Source organism: Symphalangus syndactylus, chromosome 23, assembly GCF_028878055.3.
Source record: "Symphalangus syndactylus isolate Jambi chromosome 23, NHGRI_mSymSyn1-v2.1_pri, whole genome shotgun sequence".
Taxonomy (NCBI): Eukaryota; Metazoa; Chordata; class Mammalia; order Primates; family Hylobatidae; genus Symphalangus; species Symphalangus syndactylus.
In genome coordinates this window covers 28692248-28713567 of record NC_072445.2, presented here as the reverse complement: position 1 = coordinate 28713567, position 21320 = coordinate 28692248, and the positions used below count along the sequence as shown (strand labels likewise).

Genomic DNA, 21320 nt, shown 5'->3' with positions numbered 1-21320 from the left:
AGGTCTGCTGTAGCCTATTTACAAAAAAACAGTTGAAACTTCCAATATGATTCTCTTTCAGAAGTTTTTGAGAAACTCTTTCATTGTTTAGCACTGCATTCTCATATGCATTATCTTTTTTTTTATATATTTTTTTTATTTTTATTATACTTTAGGTTTTAGGGTACATGTGCACAATGTGCAGGTTTGTTACATATGTATCCATGTGCCATGTTGATTTCCTGCACCCATTAACTCGTCATTTAGCATTAGGTGTATCTCCTAATGCTGTCCCTCCCCCCTCCCCCCACCCCACAACCATCATTCTCAGTAAACTATCTCATATGCATTATCTTGAAATTCCACTAATCTCAGGAAATTTGGGTGAGCTGAGGACACTAACAACACTTAAACTGTATTTTAGCCATTGCCATTGTCTGGAGAACATATTGAAAGCCTAAATATTTAGAACACATTATAGTATTCAGGTAATTACAACATCGTAGGATGTCTAAATGTGTATAGTATGAACTATCCCAGTTTAATTACGTCATGATAGAGTTAGTAGCAAATAAAATCTATAAGGTTGTTAGGCTATAATTCTCGTGATGCTTTGCATATCTTGAAAACTCTTGCAAAGTGTTACACAAATATTGTGATGATTTGGATCTATATCAAAATTTGCATGCTTAAAACAATTCTTAACCATGGTAGGCCTATTTTTTTTAAATTTTTTTTATTTTTTTATTTTTTGGCTAGAGATATACAGATATTGCCATTTCCAGACTGTGTGCTGGTGATGGCAAAACTTGTTACTAACCAAATCATGAGGATTTTTATCATCTTAAATTTAAAAAATCACTGCAAAATCTGAAAAAAAAATTTGTTAAATAAAACCAGATGTAGAAAGGCTTTTTAAAAATGTCAAAACAGTAATGTAAATGAATTGTTAGTTTCATTGTTTAAATTATAGTTAAACTTTAGACATTAAAACAACATTAAGATTGAAGTATAACATAAACTCCCCAAGAGAAAAAAAAAATAAAGCAAGGACTTTGTACCTTTAATTGGAACTTGCCCTTTTTTATTCATTGTAATAAAATGATATTCCATCAGGATTTCCCAAAACTCTTTACTTACTTGCCTTTACTGACTAGATTAAGACAGAATACTATTATTTTCTTGAATGGCCTCATTATATTGTGACCATTTTTAAAAATGTAAAAGTAGTGATTTTTTTGGATTCTACTTTCTGTATTTATCATAATTTTATTAAGATACCTTCAGTGATTATCAATTTTTAGTTTTTGTGATCTGGGAACTTCATTATCATCTCTGTTCATTTTCCTTTTTTTCTTTCATTTATTTATTATTATACTGTAAGATCTGGGGTACATGTGCAGAATGTGCAGTTTGTTACACAGGTATACATGTGCCATCATGGTTTGCTGCACCCATCAACCCGTCATCTACATTAGGTATTTCTCCTAATGCTATCCCTCCCCCGGTCCCCCACCCCCTGAGAGGCCCCGATGTGTGATGTTCCCCTCCCTGTGTCCATGTGTTCTCATTGTTCAACTCCCACTTATGAGTGAGAACATGTGGTGTTTGGTTTTCTTGATCTATTGATTGAAACATCTATTTAAAAAAAATTATTGGCCGGGCGCGGTGGCTCACGCTTGTAATCCCAGCACTTTGGGAAGCCGAGGCGGGCGGATCACGAGGTCAGGAGATCGAGACCACGGTGAAACCCCGTCTCTACTAAAAATACAAAAAATTAGCCGGGCGTGGTGGCGGGCGCCCGCAGTCCCAGCTACTCGGAGAGGCTGAGGCAGGAGAATGGCGTGAACCCGGGAGGCGGAGCTTGCAGTGAGCCGAGAGTGTGCCACTGCACTCCAGCCTGGGCGACAGAGCGAGACTCCGTCTCAAAAAAAAAAAAAAAAAAAAAATATTGTTTGCTTCATTATATAAGCTTCTTCCCACTGTCTCAAGATTTTTGTTAAATTATGTGCAGAATTAATTAAATATAGGCCAAGATTATCTATATTTATTGTAGATTAAAATTTGTTTATTTGCCCATTATTCTGTTTTATGATATGCCGCCAGTTTCTATCCAAATCTGTATTTGGTTAGGGACATGCTCTTAATTAACTTTTGTTATCATGAGAATACATATGCCTCTAATAAATACTTACACATACTATGTTTACTTAGGCTTAAGCATTAATAATATTGATTAACATTATTCTTTAGTGTTGTTTTACATTTTATTATAATATCCTAAAGCTTTACTTTTCTTTCTGCTTATTATCGGAAATCGATTTGCTTATTTTCTTTTTGTAATTTGTGTGTGCATGCACATTTGTGTGTGCATGTTAGAAAAACAGAGACAGAGACAGAGAGAGCTCACACTCTAAATAGCATCAAGCACAAAAGTTAAATTCAGGGATATGCAATCAAGAACTGTGTTTAAATATGTACAAACTATTTACAAAGGAAGGCTATAAAATGGTGAGAATTACAGTTTTGAGTAAAGTGCTCCTCTGTGTTATTAGCCACTGTGTCCTCTTCATTTTTCTTTAGTTTTATTCCCAGTACCATCTTTTTCTACCACAGAACTTGTCACAAGCTGGATTCTCACAATTACCTGAGAGTTGGCCTCTCCTATCTCGATTATCCTTTGCACCTCCCCTAAATTAATTGTTCTATAATACTACATTTAGTCCAATCTTCTCCTTTCTCAACGCCCATTCTCTGTGGCTTTCTATTGCCTTCAGGATAAATCAGGATCTTTATACTAACGTGAACCTAACTCAAAGACACATCACAGTGTGTGATTTCCTCTTCGTTTATAAGCTTATCCCCAATTGTTCACTAATAATCTTCTCTAGCCAAATAATATGTTACCACTTATGCAACCGTCTGTCTTTCTTTTCCAACCCTATTGGTTTTTCAGTGTTGCAGCTTTAATAGCTGTAAAATGAATTACCTGAGAACTTAGTGGCGTAAGTAAACATTTACTATGCTCACTAATTCTGTGGGCCAGGATTTGAACAGGACATGGGGGACAGGTTGTCTCTGGTCTTCAGTGTCTAGGGCCTCAGCTGGATGACTCAAATGCTGGAGGCAAAAGTCATCTGGAGGCTACTTCAATCACAAATTTAGGGGGTGACACTGACTATTGGATAGGGGCCTCAGTTCCTCTTCACATGGGCTCTCCATGAGGGTCCCCTTATGTGGCCTCTCTGTGTAGGCTAATTTGAGCTTTCTTACAGGATGTTGGCTGATTTCCCCACAGTGGCTTTCCCCAAAAGAGAAAGCCATATGGAAGCTGTATCCTTTTTTATAACCTGGCTTCAGAAGTCATGTAGTAGATTTCCACTACATTCTAATAGTTGGAGGAATCACAGCCTACCCAGCTTCAAGGAAAAGAGTAAATAAAGTCTACCTCTTTGTGAAAAGTGGTGAGATCCTTGAAGAACATACAGGACCAGAAATATTGGTGTGCCCATTTTTTGCTGGAACAATGCCACAGTCAAGGACTGCAGTTTGTATTGCATGTGCCCTTTCAAACCCTCCCAGACTTTTATAGGCCATACCAACCTTTATTCATTCCGAACTCTTATAATCTGTGATCTCATTTACAACCAGTATATTTCTTTGAATTGTTAACATTCCATGTGTATCTGTTTTGTCTCCCCAACTATACTACTAACCACTTCAGCACAATAACCTCATATTCCCCCAGGAATGTAAGGTCTGTATTTTTATTTTCCACTGGACCTAGCATAGAGCTTTGGACATAGTAGGGGCTCAATAAACAGCTAGATTAAAGTCAGATAGATTTAGAATGAAATGAGAGATATCACTTTTGTGCATTGTAAATGAATGTGGTAGATACTGTTTGGAAAAGACGGGAATGGGTGAGGTAGGGGATAGTGGATACAATAGTATAGAAATAAGTGAGAAAGGATCACCTGGTAAACACAAATAAATGTGTTTATGAATGAAACACGAAAGCTTAAATGTAATAAGGCACGATGGCAGTCAAAGGAAGGTACTTCTTTACATCTTAGGTATTTAATTTCAAATTTATATGTATTTGAAAACTCATTTAAGTAATCCAGATTATACTAATTGAAAGCATTAAATTTAACTCTGCTGGCATTTGAGAGTTGACAAGATGAATGTATCAATAAGAGTAAATATTGTAACATGTATTGTTATATTTAATATTATAATATTTTTCAAATGTGTTTAACTGTATTTTAAAAAGCATTTTTTGTTTGGATTTATTTGCTTTTAATTTTTTAAATTTAAAAATAATGCATTCTGATGATAGCAAGCCAAATTATATAAAGAAAACCCAATAGCCCCTTTTCTGCATTTCTGTATTGAGGATTCCAATTTTGGTTTGGTATGTTTTCAAAGCTTTTTGCATGTTCATTTTGTATACTTTCCACTGCTTATATATTATTCTTCACATTTATTGTTCATGCCACAATTTATTATTTTTAAATATGTAAGGTTCATGGTTATGTCAATGGTAATTTCTCTGTGTGATGATTATGGGATCTGATTAATAGTTATTGTTTTAAGAAGCTAATTCTTAGACTTTGTGGCAAACTGGTAAATTTGATATTTTAATTCAAAGTTGAGTTTTTAGAGATACAGAAAACAAAGTGTCGACAGGGTAGGTTAAATTTTTCAGGTGAGAACTCTACTGTATTAATTTGTTCACATATGAAAACGTGCTAATACTATGATAGTGCTACATAAAGCTTTATAACTATTACTAACTAAAACACCAATGCTCACCAAATAACATTCTGGGATCTCAGCCTTGTTAAGCTGTTCTAAAGAATATGTGTAATTTACATTTTACTAAGCATTGTAAAATTTCATACACTGAAAATTATTTGGACATAAAATTTTCATGTGTGTGGTAAATGAATAGCATATTGCCTTTCCAACTCTCCCCAATCTCAGGAGTATTTCAGCCTTGGACCATGAAATGAAAGGAAGGGAATAAAGATTGGTCAAGTGAAAATAGTAAAAGTTCCAAATTCCTATCTGTAATAACTCATTTTACCAGATCCCATTCTGTAAAACAGTTAAACTCATTTCTACTTATTATACATCTGTGAGACTCAGAACTACTTTCCTTTACATTCACTGGCATAATTTTTTTATTTCAGATATTAATTTAAAGACTCTAACTGTCCATGTAACTAGAACCTACCTGAAACTAAAATGATTCTCAGTAACATATTCGAAGTTACACATTTACATATAATTATTATGTATTTAAGATGGCTGATCACACTGAAGTAATGAAAGGCATTCATCAATATCCAGGAGTTCGCTATCCTGTCCTTACTCCTAATCTTCAGGGTTTTCACCGTGCTGTAAGTGTGCTACTAATATTCCTAAAATTGATATGCCTCTTATTGTTTAAAGATATTTACAAAGTTAAAATTGTGTCATATGTAACTCACCTGTTATATAAATACTATGCTAACGTACTAACATAAAGACATAGAGCTCCAGGTCCTCACAGCATTGTTGGGGACTAACGTGGTCTATATACCTGGCTCTTCCAGCTTCACCGTTCAAAAATCAAAACACAAAAGTAAAATTCTGCATTTTTTTGTGAAATTTCTTAGAAGTGTATTTTGTGCTTCTTCTTAAATAAGTAATATAGAATACTATTTAAGCATTTTTCAATGCAATTTTTATAGTTATTAATATTGTTGAATTTGGTAATTATTTTTGTCAACCTTTGTTGATCAGCTTTTTGTGTCTGTTATTTTCTCCCTCTGGGTGAAAAGCTAATTGTCATTTTATCTGGCTCTAGTTACTTTCCCTATTTATCTTCTGGTTTGTTTCTTTTGATCCTCTGTGACTTAGAAATTTATATAATTTAAATAAAGCTTTAATAATTATACATATGAGATGATCCTCTTCAATTTTAAGGTGTTATCCGTATATGGGCTTATTGCGTAGGTTTTGCAGCAGCTATTTCTGGTATTAATGAATGTTAATGAAAAATATTCATTATGTGAAACTGCATTATGTAAAGTTGAGATTGTGGGGTATTAATCGTATAGTGTATTTTGTTAGAACTATTTATTTTTCTCTTGGGTTTGATTTGATAAAATTTTTATAGCATTGTTTTAAAAAATTATAAATATTGGTGTCATCTAGTAATCCTAACAAAGTAAAGAATGTATCTTACCCTGAAGAAGATACCAAAAGGACACTCTCATGTTAACTTAGAGGGGCAAGCACTGGAGTGGAACTAATTTTGACTTCGCAGTCAGGCAATTCGGTGCTCAAAACGTGACTCCAGAACTTTTACTCCCTGTGTGATCTCATGCTAAGGATTTACCTTTTTTACGCTACAGCTGTTTCATCTGTAAAATTGGCATAACAACATAGTTTACACAGTTGTTTGTAGGTCACAAAAAGCACATCCATAGTACTAAAAACAGTACAGACAAATAGTAGGTGTTCACTAATAGGGTTTTTATTTTAGAAATTGAAAATGTATTTTGGATAGAGGCATGGAAGCCAGTATTTTTTAAATGTTTGAGCAAAGATGAAAAGATAGCTTTTAAGTTTTTCTCCCCCCATGTATTTATTTATTTATTTTTTTGAGATGGAGCTTTGCTCTGTCACCAGGCTGGAGTGCAGTGGCGTGATCTGGATTCACTGCAACCTCCTCCTCCCAGGTTCAAGTGATTCTCCTGCTTCAGCCTCCCAAGTAGCTGGGACTACAGATGTGTGCCACCACACCCAGCTAATTTTTTTTTTTTTTTTTTTTGAGACGGAGTCTCGCTCTGTCACCCAGGCTGGAGTGCAGTGGCGCGATCTCGGCTCACTGCAAGCTCCACCTCCCGGGTTCACGCCATTCTCCTGCCTCAGCCTCTCCGAGTAGCTGGGACTACAGGCGCCCGCCACCATGCCCGGCTAATTTCTTGTATTTTTTTAGTAGAGACGGGGTTTCACCGTGGTCTCGATCTCCTGACCTCATGATCCGCCCGCCTCTTTTAGTAGAGACGGGGTTTCACCATGTTGGCCAGGATGGTATTGATCTCTTGACCTTGTGATCTGCCTACCTTGGCCTCCCAAAGTGCTGGGATTACGGACGTGAGCCACCACGCCTGACCTCCCACCATGTGTTAATGGGGGATTAGCAAGAGGGGAGAACATAGGCAAAGTGCTAGAAATACGTTAACAGAAGGTCTTAAACATCCAGCTGAAAGACTGAGAGGCTTGATATTTGAAAACAAGTCACTGGAGAGACTGGAGGAAGGAATAAAGTTGACAAAAAGTGCAAAAAGGAAATTGACTAGATTAGTATTTTGGATTTAAAGACTGGCAAAAAGATCAAAGCATTAGGTACACAAGAGTATGGCTGTATAAGTCAGGATACAAAAAAAATAAAAGCTAGGTTAGGAGATCAAAGAAAAACGGGGCAAAATCTAAATGATGAATTGGAAAAATATTTTTCTGTTGGATTGAAGGAAGAGAAGAAAAACAAAGTATTTAGTATCTTCAATTTGATAATTGGTTTGAAAATATTTTTTCATGGAGGATAAGGGTTTTATTGGGGTGCTAGTATTTTCCGTAATTAGGGTTACAGTATTTCTGAAGATAATACATAATTTATAAAAGGCATAATTAAATAGAACATCCTCATTGTGTTTTTGTGTCTCACAGACTTATGAATATTGCCGTCTGTGGATTATTCTGTTATTACAAAATGTTTTTACATTTCAGAAGAGTATGTGTGGCAAGATGAGAGGAATCCAATTTTAAATTCTAAGGCAAATATTAAAGAATACATGTATGCCTTCATAGAGTAGTTAATCTTTCTTCTACCACTATCATTCACATTTTTGAAGTTATTAGCTTTGGCTTTAAATTCTATATTTTTCAGGTTGCTGCTGGAGCTACTGAGATATCAGTTTTTGGAGCTGCATCTGAGTCCTTTAGCAAGAAGAATATTAACTGTTCCATTGAAGAAAGTATGGGAAAGTTTGAGGAGGTTGTTAAGTCTGCAAGACACATGAATATTCCAGCACGAGGGTACTTATGAAATCCCACAAATTCTGTTTTGTTAATGTTTATTGTTAAAGCTTACTCATACATTATCTAGAGATTCTTATATCATTTATAAAAATATGCATAGAATATTGTATTTCTATTTTGTTTAATCAAGGTAATCACTATATAGTTACATCTCGTTAACATCACTGATGATTATTAGTGAGTATCTAGCTTGTGGAATGTGTAATGCAATTGAAATGAGACGAACTAGCATGCAAATCTGGCATTATTAACTATTTTATTAACACTGTATCACCCAAATGCAGCCCTCTTATCTCAGCCTACATGTGCTGATAAGTTGGTATAAACTCACAACAGCTTTTGGAAAAGAATCACCTAACTTGGTTTTCAAATTTTTTTTAAAACATGACTTTTTCTTCAAAGAGTATTTTATGTAGAACTTCAATAGAATACAGCAGATATAAAATTGAGCTGTTCTGGGAAATCATTTTACCCATTCTTTCTCCCCCTCAATGGCTGACTTTTCTACTTCCTCTGGGTGATCCCAAAGCACCTCCATAGTATCTTGCAGAACACTGTTTAAAAATACTTGATAAATTGCTTATAGAAGATAAATATAAACTTTCAGTTCTTTACTATTTTCTATTGTATATGATTTCTGTAAATTTAGGGGTATCAGAGATATCAATCCTTTTCTCCTCGCCTTGCCTTTTTCTTGTAGAAACTTACCAGCTCTTCATTCTAAGAGATGTTGATTACAGGACATGGCAAATAAAAACTGACCCAAGATCCACAAACCTAATTTTCTCTCTTAGGAGTTTAGAAATGGAATACCAAACATGGTTACCTGTATTGAAATATTATGTGATTTTGTCACTGAGTTCACTATTTTGGGGTTCCTAGGATGGAGCCACATGCAAATCAGTGACAGGACAGAGCAGTAGAAAGCAGAAATGGAAAAAGGAGGCTCCTAGCGGTGATGAGAGATACTGGGGAAGGGAGGAGAGACAAAAATCTGCCTTGGTGCTTGCCTGCTTCCAGGACCAATAGTTGCTTCAAGTATTATAACCAGGCCTATGTGCTGTGAAACCTACAATGCATTTTTGTGTATGTTTGTTACTTAAGGAAGAATTTGTTTCTAAGATATTGGCTATTTTTTCTATTAATTTTATAAATATGGAGATATGATGAACACACATCTTAACAAGTTAAAGTGCATAGCGATTGGTAATAGAAGGTTGAAAGCTGGGGATGGATTTTGGTGCAGGCTGTACTTCCCTTAGTTGAGGTGAGCAAAGTTCATGGTAGCGGGCAAGATTCAACAGTTAATGAGAAATGCAAGTGAGTCAATTTTGACTGAGAGTATTAGTGAAATGATTGGAATTTCAATCAAGGTGTTTTGGGGGAACAATTAGAGTTAGACTATACCTAGTAAAATATTTTGTTGGTTTGTTTTCTATTTATATTTTTCTTGTCCTCCATAGTAAGTCTGCATGAGTTTCTAAAATTCGAAATTACTTTTGTAATTAAGATAGATACATATCATGTAAGGACTATATGAGAAAAATTTAAAATCCAAGACAATGTATTTCCAAAGACATAAAATAAAGGATATTTATTTTTCAGGCAAAAGTTACAAAACCACAATCAAAAAGGAGAGATATACTATCGGTTTCTTAATTTGAATATAAATAAGTTGTCTCAATTTTCTTTAAAATAAAGAGAAAGATGAAGACCCTATTCTATTTCAATATGTGTTTAAAGTGTGGGGTATAAGCTTTAGAATAAAGTAATTCTCATTGGAAAGTTAAAAAGCATGTGAATATAAGAAGTAAAGTGCTTATGTAGCTTGCTCTTCAAATAGGAAGGGTTTTTTTAGTGTCGAAAGATGGATGCAAATATAAGTTGTAGGAAGTAACCTTTTATTATCTTAGCTTTCTCTTGTAAAATGGAATAGTTAATATAACTGGGCTAATAAAAATCTTAAACCCTCTTAATACTCGTTGTTTGACAAATAATACTGGCTCATCAGAAAAATGAAAACTTCTAATCGTGCTTTTGCTTAAGTTTTCCAGGCTTTGATGAACAAGAAGTGACCCACAGTAAAGCAAAATGACTAGAGTACAGTGGGGACTTTACTGTAGAATTATAGACAAATGTGTGTTTTCCATTGTGGATTTTGTTCCTTTGGAGTACAACTCCTGAATTTTCTGAAACACTCTCATTTTCAGAAATATGTCTTTCAGTATTAGAGTTCAGTAGCTATTTGTGTAGTTGAAAATATCTTATTCCTCCCCACAATTTATACAAAATTTAAATAAGATTTTATTTTTACTGGCAATCTGATTTTAGGTATTCACCATTCTAAGTCATAAGCCATTAGTACCTATTTAAGGAAAGGAGCCATGCTCAGCTAGTTGAAACTGCAGTAGATGCTTCAGCATGTCTTGCATGGCAACAGCTGCATCAACATATACTTGATAATCATCCAGAAAATTTATGTTGTCAGTTGTCAGCTTTAAAGGCCATAAAGCAGTACCCGTTTTATAAAAGCACACTAAAACTACTTACATTTGTATAAAATAGTTAACATGCGTATAGTCCAAATAGTAGCTTTTATTACAGTTATGAAGGCTATTGTTAAATTCCCCCCCATGCACACACTGAAACACACACACAACACATGCATGTGTACACACTTTTAACACGTGCTCAGAACTGTACATAACATCTGGGACACACTGTGAAAAGATACCATGCCAAATCAGTGACATAAAATGCAGAGTCAGCTAACTACTGGTGCATATACATTATATGCGAATGCAAAATGAAATATCTGCAGTTTGGATTTTATTTTTTAATGTGCAGTTCATGTGACTTTTTTTAAATCTAGATAATTTTTCTATTAACTGTCTGAATTGTAAAAGGTTAAGAGGGCAAAGAAAAATAAAAGCCTATGACAAATGTGATTATTTTCCTTTTATCAGTGGTATTTATTGAAAGAAATATCTATTGGCTTGCCAGGATCCTTTTAAAATTGAAATTCTTCAAGATATGAAATAGTGCTTTAATATATAAGACATGCAGAATTTATTATTTTGTCTAAAGTGATTATCAGCTTCTCTTTATTGAAATGACATTAATCACATGTTCACTCTTTGTGGGAGTATTAATTTAAAAAGGAAATTCTTAGTAAGTTGTGATTATTAATTTCATGGTTAAAATGATTATAAATAGAAATTATAAAATTACAAAGTCAGCAGGTTTGTATATTAAAGCATAAACCAAGAAAGTTTCTTTACATAATTACATCTTATATTTCTCCTATAAAATGGCCTAGAATCATTTGATTCTTGATTAGCCTTCTGCAAGTTTATACTGAAAGTTCAAAGAAGAGTATATTTAACATTTTTCCTAGGAGCCACACAAAATTATTGATTCATTGTTTTAAAAATTATAAAATTTTAAAATATTTATCTGTGAATTGTAACTGGTTGAATTTTTTTCAACTAATACAGACAAACATAGATTACTTTCAGATACAGAAAAACAAAGACAATTGTCAGGTGCGATAATGTCATACTTTAGTCATAATTTTTTAAATAAAATGTGCTTAGTTTTTAGGAGGAGGTAAGGAGTCAGATTTTCCTAGAACTGTAATGAATCTAGGGTGTTCATTTTGTCCATCTCTTCATCTACTATTTTTCTCACTGTTGACTTTCTTCTTATGCAAAAGCAGGGAAAACTTAATTTGGTCTTAAATGCTTCCAAAAGGGATTGCATTACATACAATCGTGAAGAATTCCTTTGATAAAAGATCCTCAATGTTAGGAAATTCTTCCTGTGTTTAGTTATATTTTTTTAACCTATTCAGCTCTATATAATTCTCATCCTTTAAAATGGCAATCTTCCCAAGTGCCATGAAATCAGGGCACAGTATTCTCCTTTAAAACACTGGTTTTTTCCCTTTGAGAGATAATTTATAACTAAACATATTTATTCATAAACTTGCAACCTACTTGCTGAGTTAGCCAAACCATCTAGGTCACGTTGCATTGAGTTTGTCTTTCCTGTTCTCCTTGTCTAATGTAGAATCTCAGTATGGACTCAGATCCTGACCCTGAAGAAAATAGCAGTCTTGTTGAGTGAGATAATGAGTCTCCTTATTTAGGGCTCCATTTTTAAGTACACTGTGACTAGTAGCTAGCGTTTCTTATGACAAAGCATCAAATCCCTTCCATTGGATGAGCTATCTCTATGGAACACTTGCATTTCTAGCATCATATTCTTGTAAGTGGGCAGCAAGAAGCTGCCCACAGAAGTTCCTTTCCAAATTCTATGGTTCAACCGAGGCCTAGGTCTGGAAGAACGATTCAATCATCACTATGTATCACCAAAATATGGTACATAAAACTCTAAAAATAAGGCATCTGTTAAAGCTATTTTCTTTCATACATATGGTTTAAGGGTTTATACTTTTTAAGCTTTATATATTCTTCAGGCACTGCTGTGTGCCAGAATAACACATACCCAGCAGCAGTTAATATTTGTAAGCTGGGTTTGTGCAGTTGTGTCTAAATAGCCTTCATTTAGACATTTTGAGGTAAGAATATGTTTAATCATTTCTCATCAAATTAGCATTAATACTTTTTCGTTATTAAATATTCTTTTGCTAGATTGTACCTTGCCATACCTGGACAAGAAGTAGAATTTTAATTTACACAAGTAATTTCAAGAAAGTTAATGGTGTCCCTAAGGTGTGAAATTAATTCACATGGATTGTGGTTGAATGGTATATGTTTATAGTCCATACATTCATTTACAATAATTTAAAATTATTTTTAACATGCTTTTTCTTTTATTATATATGTCAATGTGAAACAAGTATATAACAAAGTGAATTTAATAAGTATGAAAAGAGAGTTGTGCAACATATGAAATAGAAAAATGAACATTTAGAAGTTTTTATCACGAGATTAACTTTACTATGAATTCCTTAAAAGCGTTTACAAATTTACTTTTATTTAGAAACACTATTCATATGAAATTAGAACACAGAATACCTGGAAGAAGTACTCTGAATAAAGTTTGGAAATACTAAGCATTCGATGAATTTATTTTTAATCCTATTTAACTTTGTCAATATAATTCAGTAGAAAACATACTTAATCCTAGGCATTCTTCAATTAATTCAAAATTGAATAAAAAATTTATTTTAAAAATGTAGTTAGGGATTGAAATGAGTCAGTCTCAGAGCTTTACCTTGGAAACATCTAACCAGATTCTCTCAAAGCATTACTCAACATGTTGAGTAGGGTTACATTAAAATTAAAACAGTAGTGGAGGTAGAGGTAAGGGGAGAATTCATGGTTCAAAAATTTGTGGACACCTGGATTAAACATGGTTATCCTTGTTAACCAGGCCCTCCAAATATAGGACTTCTTTAAACTAGGGCTGGAAGATGGCTGTTGTGTTGGACTGAGTTTCTCAGATTTACTGATCTTTGGAATCCCTTTTTCACCCATCATTTCATGTGGCCAGTGCTCTGAAATTCTCACTTCTACATTCATCAATCAACTGGAAGCTAAATATTTTGAGTGGGTAGGCCAAAAAAAAAAAGTGGCGATTAAAGTTTTAGCACTATATCAAAAAGGCAAGATTAGTTGGGTTTCTAGTAGCTGAATTTAACATTGATGCTTTTTTTATTGTTTTCAAAAGCAGACATGCTATTGAAGTTTATGAAATAAAATATAATGTGGGAGCTATGAAACGAAGTGTCTTTCATATTGAACATAAGAGAACAAATTGCACAGTGATGTAAGTTTCAGGTCTCAGAGATTTGGGTGGATCATTAAAAATTTGAGAGCTTGGCTAGAGACAGAGACAAAAGCCAGGACAAACAGAACTCTGAGAAAAGTCTCTGGAACTACATTGGTTTAATTTGGTGAATAAAATAATATTTTGTACATAATCATGCTATTTAAAAAGAGAGACTATTTTACAAATTTCTTCTAAAGAACAAACAATATAAGTCATCATAAAATGGAACCTGAAGTATTACCTGAAGTGTCTGGCCCAGATCATTGGGAAAATATTCAGATATTGAGTTGGGTTTAGTTTGAGGGCTGGGGGAACAGGGAGTCTGCCATGCAGGTCCCATTTAGAATTGTCCCAAAGGACACTTAGAGTAGTCCCCCTTGTCTGCAGGAGATGTATTCCAAGCCCCCCAGTGGATGCCTGAAACTGTGGAGAGTATTATACCAAACCCTATGTATACTGTTTTTATCCTTTACATACATATGTATAATAAAGTTTAATCCACAGATGTAGCCTCTCCAGTAATGTTTGTATGTTTGAGTCCAAACCTATTCCTGAATCTGTGAAATGTCCTTTACCTGCAGTAATGGCTTGGGGTCACCAGTTTCAGGAGATCCCTTGCTGAAGTCTTACAGGTTCAATGCTTTCTGGTACAACACACGGTCCTCAGTCAGAACATGTTTTCTGTTCATGTCTTCCACACACAAATTTAATGTCTTTCCCATCTTAACTAAGAGCTTATCACATACTGTGGCTGTGATTTTTGTAGTTTGAGGTACGACAACAAAACCAGCATGAATTTATTTTTTCCTTCTTCACAATTCTATTGATAGGAGTTTTATATTCTTACTATAGATGTTAGCAACTTCAGCATACAATATTTTTTTTCTTTTTAAGTTGAAAACTCTCCCCATTTTACTTAAAGGAGGCACTTTGCAGATTCTTTTTGGTGTATCCAAGTTGCCAACCTCACTACTTTTGGGCTTTGGGTCCATCATTAAGTTAAATAAGTGTTACTTAAACACAAGCACTGAGATGCAGTTGATCTCATAACTGAGAGAACCATTAAGTGACTAATGGGATGGGTGCATCTACAGCATGGATATGCTGGTCAAAGGGAAGAGTCACATCTCAAACAGCACGGTATGAGATTTCATCATGTTATTCAGAGTGGCCCACAATTTTAAGCTTATGAATTGTTTATTCTGGAATTTTCCATTTCATATTTTCAGACCATGGTTGACTGCACGTAACTGAGACTCCAGAACGTAAAACCTTAGATAAGGGAAGCCTACTCTACCAGTATGGGACTCTTAACACTTTTCCACATGGCTCTGGGTGGGGCTGAGGCCATTTATTAAAAATTACTCCAAGGATTCATCATTTTAAGAGGCAAAAACACAAAGGATCAAATGAGGTAGTTTATCAATTAGAGTGGAAAGACAAATAGAGCAAAAAGGTATAGAAAGTTTCACAAGCTATGGCAGAAAATAAGATCAAGGTAAAGATAATTTAAAAGTCAGTCTGAACCAGTCTCTATGTCTGGCTTCCTCGGTCTGAGCTTGTAGTTAGTGTGGGAATCTGAGCTTGACACAGGAAGCTTTCTCATTGTAAACAGCTCAATTGATGTAGTAGAAAGACCCAGCCTTCAAGTTGGACAGACAGTTTGGTTTTAAAGCCTAGTTCAGCAGTTTACTCTATTTGTATTCTGCAACCTATTTAATTTACTTGAGGCTCAGGTTTTCCATTGGTAAAATGGATTTATTGTGGAGATTACAAAATTTTAAGCAAATGTCTAGCCCCACATATGATTAAATATTTTATGCGGCAACTTTTCCAAGGATGAATTGCTGAAGGAGGTTATGCCATTTTCTTTCAAAGAAAACCCTAAAATATTCTAACTTGAATACAAATTTACTTTTTAGTTTCATCAGGAACTAAGCAGATAAATTAACCTCACAGGCATATACAGCTTTAGGAACAAAACTATATGTAAAGTAAGATATCACATGAAATTTTTTTTCTAAACTTTGCATATATTTATAGAGAGATCACAGTTTATACAGAAGATATTTTTAATACATGGTATTCTAATAGTAGGCTTAGGAGAAATAAAATCAGTCAAGTATTCTAGAGCAAAAATTGAATCTTAGCAGAATTACTCCTTGATGCCATGAAACAGTCTTTAATTTTTATGTTATCCACAATGATAAATGCATTACAGGCTCTCAAAATATACTGTTCATTCACTTAATAATAATGGCATGTTATTTTGTGTTGCTTACAGAACGGTATATTCCACATGAATGTAGCAAAGTAGCTCCTATGTTTATATATCTTAATTCCCTTTATTTGAGATTACATGTAATTTCATCACTCCTGGCATTGTTCTCTTCTGAGGATAAGCAATAGTTGACTCCACTCCAAATGTTTGTGACATTTATACATGGCTTCTACTTATACTTTTTGTTTCAATTTTTGCCAGGATGATTGGAGGAACATGGGATAATTGTGAGAAGGTAGGCTGGGATAAGGTCTAACTGTAGATTCTTTTTCATGATTTAATTCTTCTAGGTAAGGTTATTAAAGACTGAAACATTTCACGTCTTGTTTTATATCATGTTTTTACAGACTATTAAAAATGACCTCAACAAGCACAAATACAAATAAAACAATTCATATTCATTTCCACAGGATTTATTGTAATGCTGTGTTTTTTGTTAATTTTAGCAAGATTCATTTCAATATGGTTGATGACATATTCAGAACTATGTCATCTGAATAATGTTTAAAAATGGATTTCAAGTTCTGATCTCTCAAATGTGTGCTATTATTTCTGGCTACAGGATTTAGAACGTAAATAACCCTTACATATTTGTTTACTATAAAAATTAGGAATGTCTCAGACAAGTATTCAGAAGGTAAAAATGACATTTTAACTAACGTATTTGTGTATTAATTCATACAAGAAATAGGAATTGAATACAGTAGGCCCTCAATATCCACGGGTTATACATGTAGGGATTCAACCAACTATGAATCAAAAATATTTTTAAAAATAAAGAAAAACAAAAATACAATATAGCAACTACTTACATAGTATTTACATTATATTAGGTAATATAAGTAATCTAGAGATGATTTAAAGTATATAGGGAGAATTCCCCACAAACACTGAGGGACGACTATATTTATTTTAAACAATGTGCTGTCTTGTGATACCATGTAAACTATGAAAATGAAAATTCAGCATAACTTCAAAGAGTTTTTACCAGACTGGGAAAATAAAATATGTACGAAAATAATGATTGTACTGCCAAAACCAGCAAGTATATTAAGAGAGATAAAGATGCATACTATTGAAGTTTAAAGTAATTCTAATCTCTGGGGTGATTTAGAGAAACTTCATAAAGAAGGTACCAGTACAATGAAGTCATTAAAAATATATGAATATATGGAAACATAATCAAAATAATGGCTTTTTCAGGCAGGGCAGGGAATCTACAAAGAGCAAAGACATAGTGAAGAGAAATCTCAGGAAATGTTTGGGTAATAGAAAGAAGTTTACTTTTATTGAAATAAAGTTTTTTGTAGATGTATAGTAAAAGAAAGGTAGAAGGTTAGATTGGAGTTTCACAGATTGCTAAACTTGAACACCAGCTTATTCAGTAGAAAATAGCAAGCCATTAAAGATTTTCAAAGTGGAAAACTAAGTAATCAGATCCATGCTCTAAGAATATAATTTTGACATTAGAAATTGAAGTAAAATGGAGAGCCATGGGACTAGAAACAAGGAGAGCACTTAGGAGAGGGTTCTTGGGAATGGTTCTGTACACTCAAGCTGCTGCTGGCAGAGGCTAAATGCCACAGAGGCTAAAGGGGAAGAATCAGCTAACCTTTGGTTATTGAATAAGTTCACAAAGGTGTCCATCAAGTGACTTAGCAGGACTGACCCTGAGAATAACTATGTAATTTTTTTAAATGGCAAATGCAGGGGAAACAGGTTTATGTGAAAGAAATAGGGACGATGACCGCTTCAGACATGTTTAACTAAATATGCTATGTGAATGCATCAAGCTTGTAATATACATAAGGCACTTTGGGGTTGATCCTGGGGTTATGGGCATAATGGTGAGCGAGACGGACTATGGAGGACTTAGCTAACCCATAGACCCCCTTTTCCATTCTCATTACACACACAGAAATTTTATAACTTTTAAAACATATCACCTAGCTGAGAAAAAAAAATCTCAGGTTTCATCAATGAAAATGTGGCAATCATGTAGGTTGATACCACAGAAGCATATGGGGGTATCTATCCCAGAAAGAGTACCTAGAAGTATAGTAATGGGATTTTAATATCTACATGGGAAAAAATTCAATGTTCTGCTAAGGTATGAATTTGGAACTATGTCTTGGAGTCTGGCATCACCTCTTTGCCAATGCAAAGTCATTGAGATCCATGCCAGCTATTTTTATGGGTTGTGGATTTGTGACACATGAGTGTTGTGGAAACCCAAATTGAGAAATTAAGGTAGAAATTTGTTCAAGAATTGATAAATTCCACAGGGTAAGGGCAGAAAGCAATCAGATTCTTTTGATAGGATCATTTAAATAATTCAAGATGCTCATAGAATTCCTACAGAAACTAAAATTACCATGAAAAGTCACTCACAATAAAAACTATAAAGCACATGAGAAAACAAGCTAACTTAAGGAAAACAAGCACAGGAGACAACAGAAAAAAACTTTAGCAGAACAGAAAGTAACAGAACAATCTGAAAAAGATTATAAATTAACCACATGAAATGTTTATAGAGGCAAAGGAAGCACATAAGACTTAAAGTATAATAATAAAAAAAGATGTAACATCTTTGTGGATGAGAAAAATAAAATTCAGAAGATGGATAAACTTGAAACAATTTAGCAGTCTAATCAAGTATAATAAATAGCAAAATCATGTATTTGAAATGAATCTTTAAAAAATTAACAATGTAAGCAAAAAAACAGATCTTTACAGAAAACAAAATTAGTATTTGACAAAATGAAACATTATCTATAAATGGGAATATATTTATTAAAATACAAAAGTGAATGAATTAATTGAACAGCAGATTACATGTAGCCAAAGGGAACAGCAGATTATGTGCAGCTTAGCCTGCAATTAAGATTTGAGAAAACTGTAAGAATGAAGCCCAGAAAAATAAATTAATAGAAATTATAAAAGTAAGGTTAGTAGAAAATGCCTAATAGAATTTCCATATGGAGTAAACAGAGAAAATAGATATGAGAAATATGTTTGAAAAGGTAGTACCTTGAGAATTTTCTAGAAATTAGGAAAAGTACTAATGTTAATATTGAAGAAGTATAGCAGATGCTGAGATAGCTAATAGTAAAATGCAGATAAGGTAGAAACAGAACAGTAGAGAAAAAAATAGACTACCCTAAAAGAATTAGCTTGACAGTAAAATTCCTATCAGCAATAACTGAGACCAGAGACAGTAAAATAACATATTCAATGTGCCAAGATAACTGTCAACATAGAATTTTATACCTAGTCAAACTATTGCTCAAGAATGAAGATGAAATAAAACCACTTGCTGACAAAACAGTCTGCAACATCTACCACACTCTTGCTGAAAGAACTACTAAGTATTCACTTAAGTCAAAAACATTGAACCAGAAATAAGGGATAAGATGAAAAAATAAATGGAGCAATTGGAGTTTGCGGCTTCAGAAAAGTAGAAATTATTTGGAACGGGTCTGGGTAAAACTTAACCACCAGGCAATCAAAGCTGAACGAAAATATTAAGGCATAGTTGTGAGGAAATTCCTGAGATTAGTTAGATATGGTCAGGTCCATGTAATACAACTTTTTACACAAGGGAATCAGTAGAGCAATCCAGGTGATGCAGTATTGTTGAGTGATTTTCAATGTTGGCAGTATAATAGAACTTTAAAAATTATGTAAAATAATACATTGGTGGTTGGATTTCATTCCCGAGGTTTCTGGTTTAATTGTTTTGGAACATATCCTAAGCATCAGTGTTTATCTTTTTTAAAGCACCAAGGTGATTCTGTGCAGCCAAGGTTGAGAACCACTGTAATAGATTGTTAGAGAAGAGCAGAAGTCCAGAAGCTGGCTTTGGCCACTTGTCAAAGACGAGAATTCAGTTCATATTCATGATGGTAGAGGCCTTTTCTCACTCAGGAAAAGTAGCTTGACTTCTTTAGAAAGGGTTGGCAAGCTTTTTCTGTAAAGTTCCAGACAATAACATTTTAGGTGTTGTGGGTGAGATGATTTCTGTTGCAATGGCTCAACTCTGCTGCAGTGTAAAAGCAGCCATAGATAAGTATGCAAACAGATGGGCATGGCTGTATTCTAATACAATTTTATTATTAAAAGAGCAATAGTCAGGATTTGGTCTCTGGGCCTTAGTGTACCAACCTCTGCTTTAGAATGTTAAAGTATACAGTTAAGGGAACATAGTTGAGAACCATCACATTAGCCTTGGAGAAAGTAGCCACATTCATGACTAGCTCAAAGCAGTGTTCCCTCACAAGGTAAGGAAGAGCATATGAACATGAAATGAGACAGAGTGTGAAGATCTCAGAAATACAGGCATGGAAATGTCCTGGAGGGAAAGTGTGAATAAATAAAAATGTCCACATAAAGAGTTAAGGTTCTGTCAGTAAAGTGGTAGCTGTGGCCAAATAATAATTTGAAAATGCAGGAGAGCTTTGTTTTGTTCTGCATTTGTTTTATGTTTGTTTTTCACATTTAGAAGAAGAACATGTAAATAAATACCTTAGATTTTCTATTTGCTCACATCTAGATGTTTTGGGTTCAAAAATCAATGTATTTATATATTAGCACGTTATTGTAATCATTACATTTGTATTAAAACTTTTTCTCCTTTTCCATCCTTAGCCACCTTCTCCAGTGTTATGTTCATTTAAGAACATTTTATTTTCACACATCTTGATTAAATTTACAGATTATCTAAAGCATCAACTTAGATTATAGTGATTGGAATAACGGAGGGATGAGCTTCCTGTCTGGCATAACTTTTCAATTTTACTTGAATTTTATCCTCTTTTATCCTTTCCTATCCCTCATAACCGCTTGAATGGCTTATACAACTACTTAATACTAAAACATATTTTAATTGACATTTTAACACTTCTATAATTTCTGTAACCTAATTTCGTTACATCTTAGAATCAATAGCTATGTACTGAGTCATTGAATATGTATTTTATTTTTCTACTCCAAAGACTGTTAGGAATTTATTTCATAGTGCATCTTCCGATCAATAGCATATTAGAATTAAGGAAATAGGATATTTCTTGTGTTTTTGCCTCTACCTTTTCTCTGGCATCTGCTTCCACTGCCCCCACAGAGTTATATTTCTGGGAAACAAATCTGATCTTGCCACTACCTTACG

At 34.0% G+C, this 21320-nt stretch overlaps 1 protein-coding gene across 1 annotated transcript in view; it reads left to right on the top strand.

Moving 5' to 3' along the window:
* The window catches only part of HMGCLL1 (3-hydroxy-3-methylglutaryl-CoA lyase like 1), a 145215-nt gene that overhangs the window by 54095 nt on the left and 69800 nt on the right, over window positions 1-21320 (top strand). The window contains 2 exon segments of the mRNA XM_063632830.1: window positions 5292-5387; window positions 7925-8073. Of these exon segments, the coding sequence (XP_063488900.1) occupies window positions 5292-5387; window positions 7925-8073 (245 nt within the window).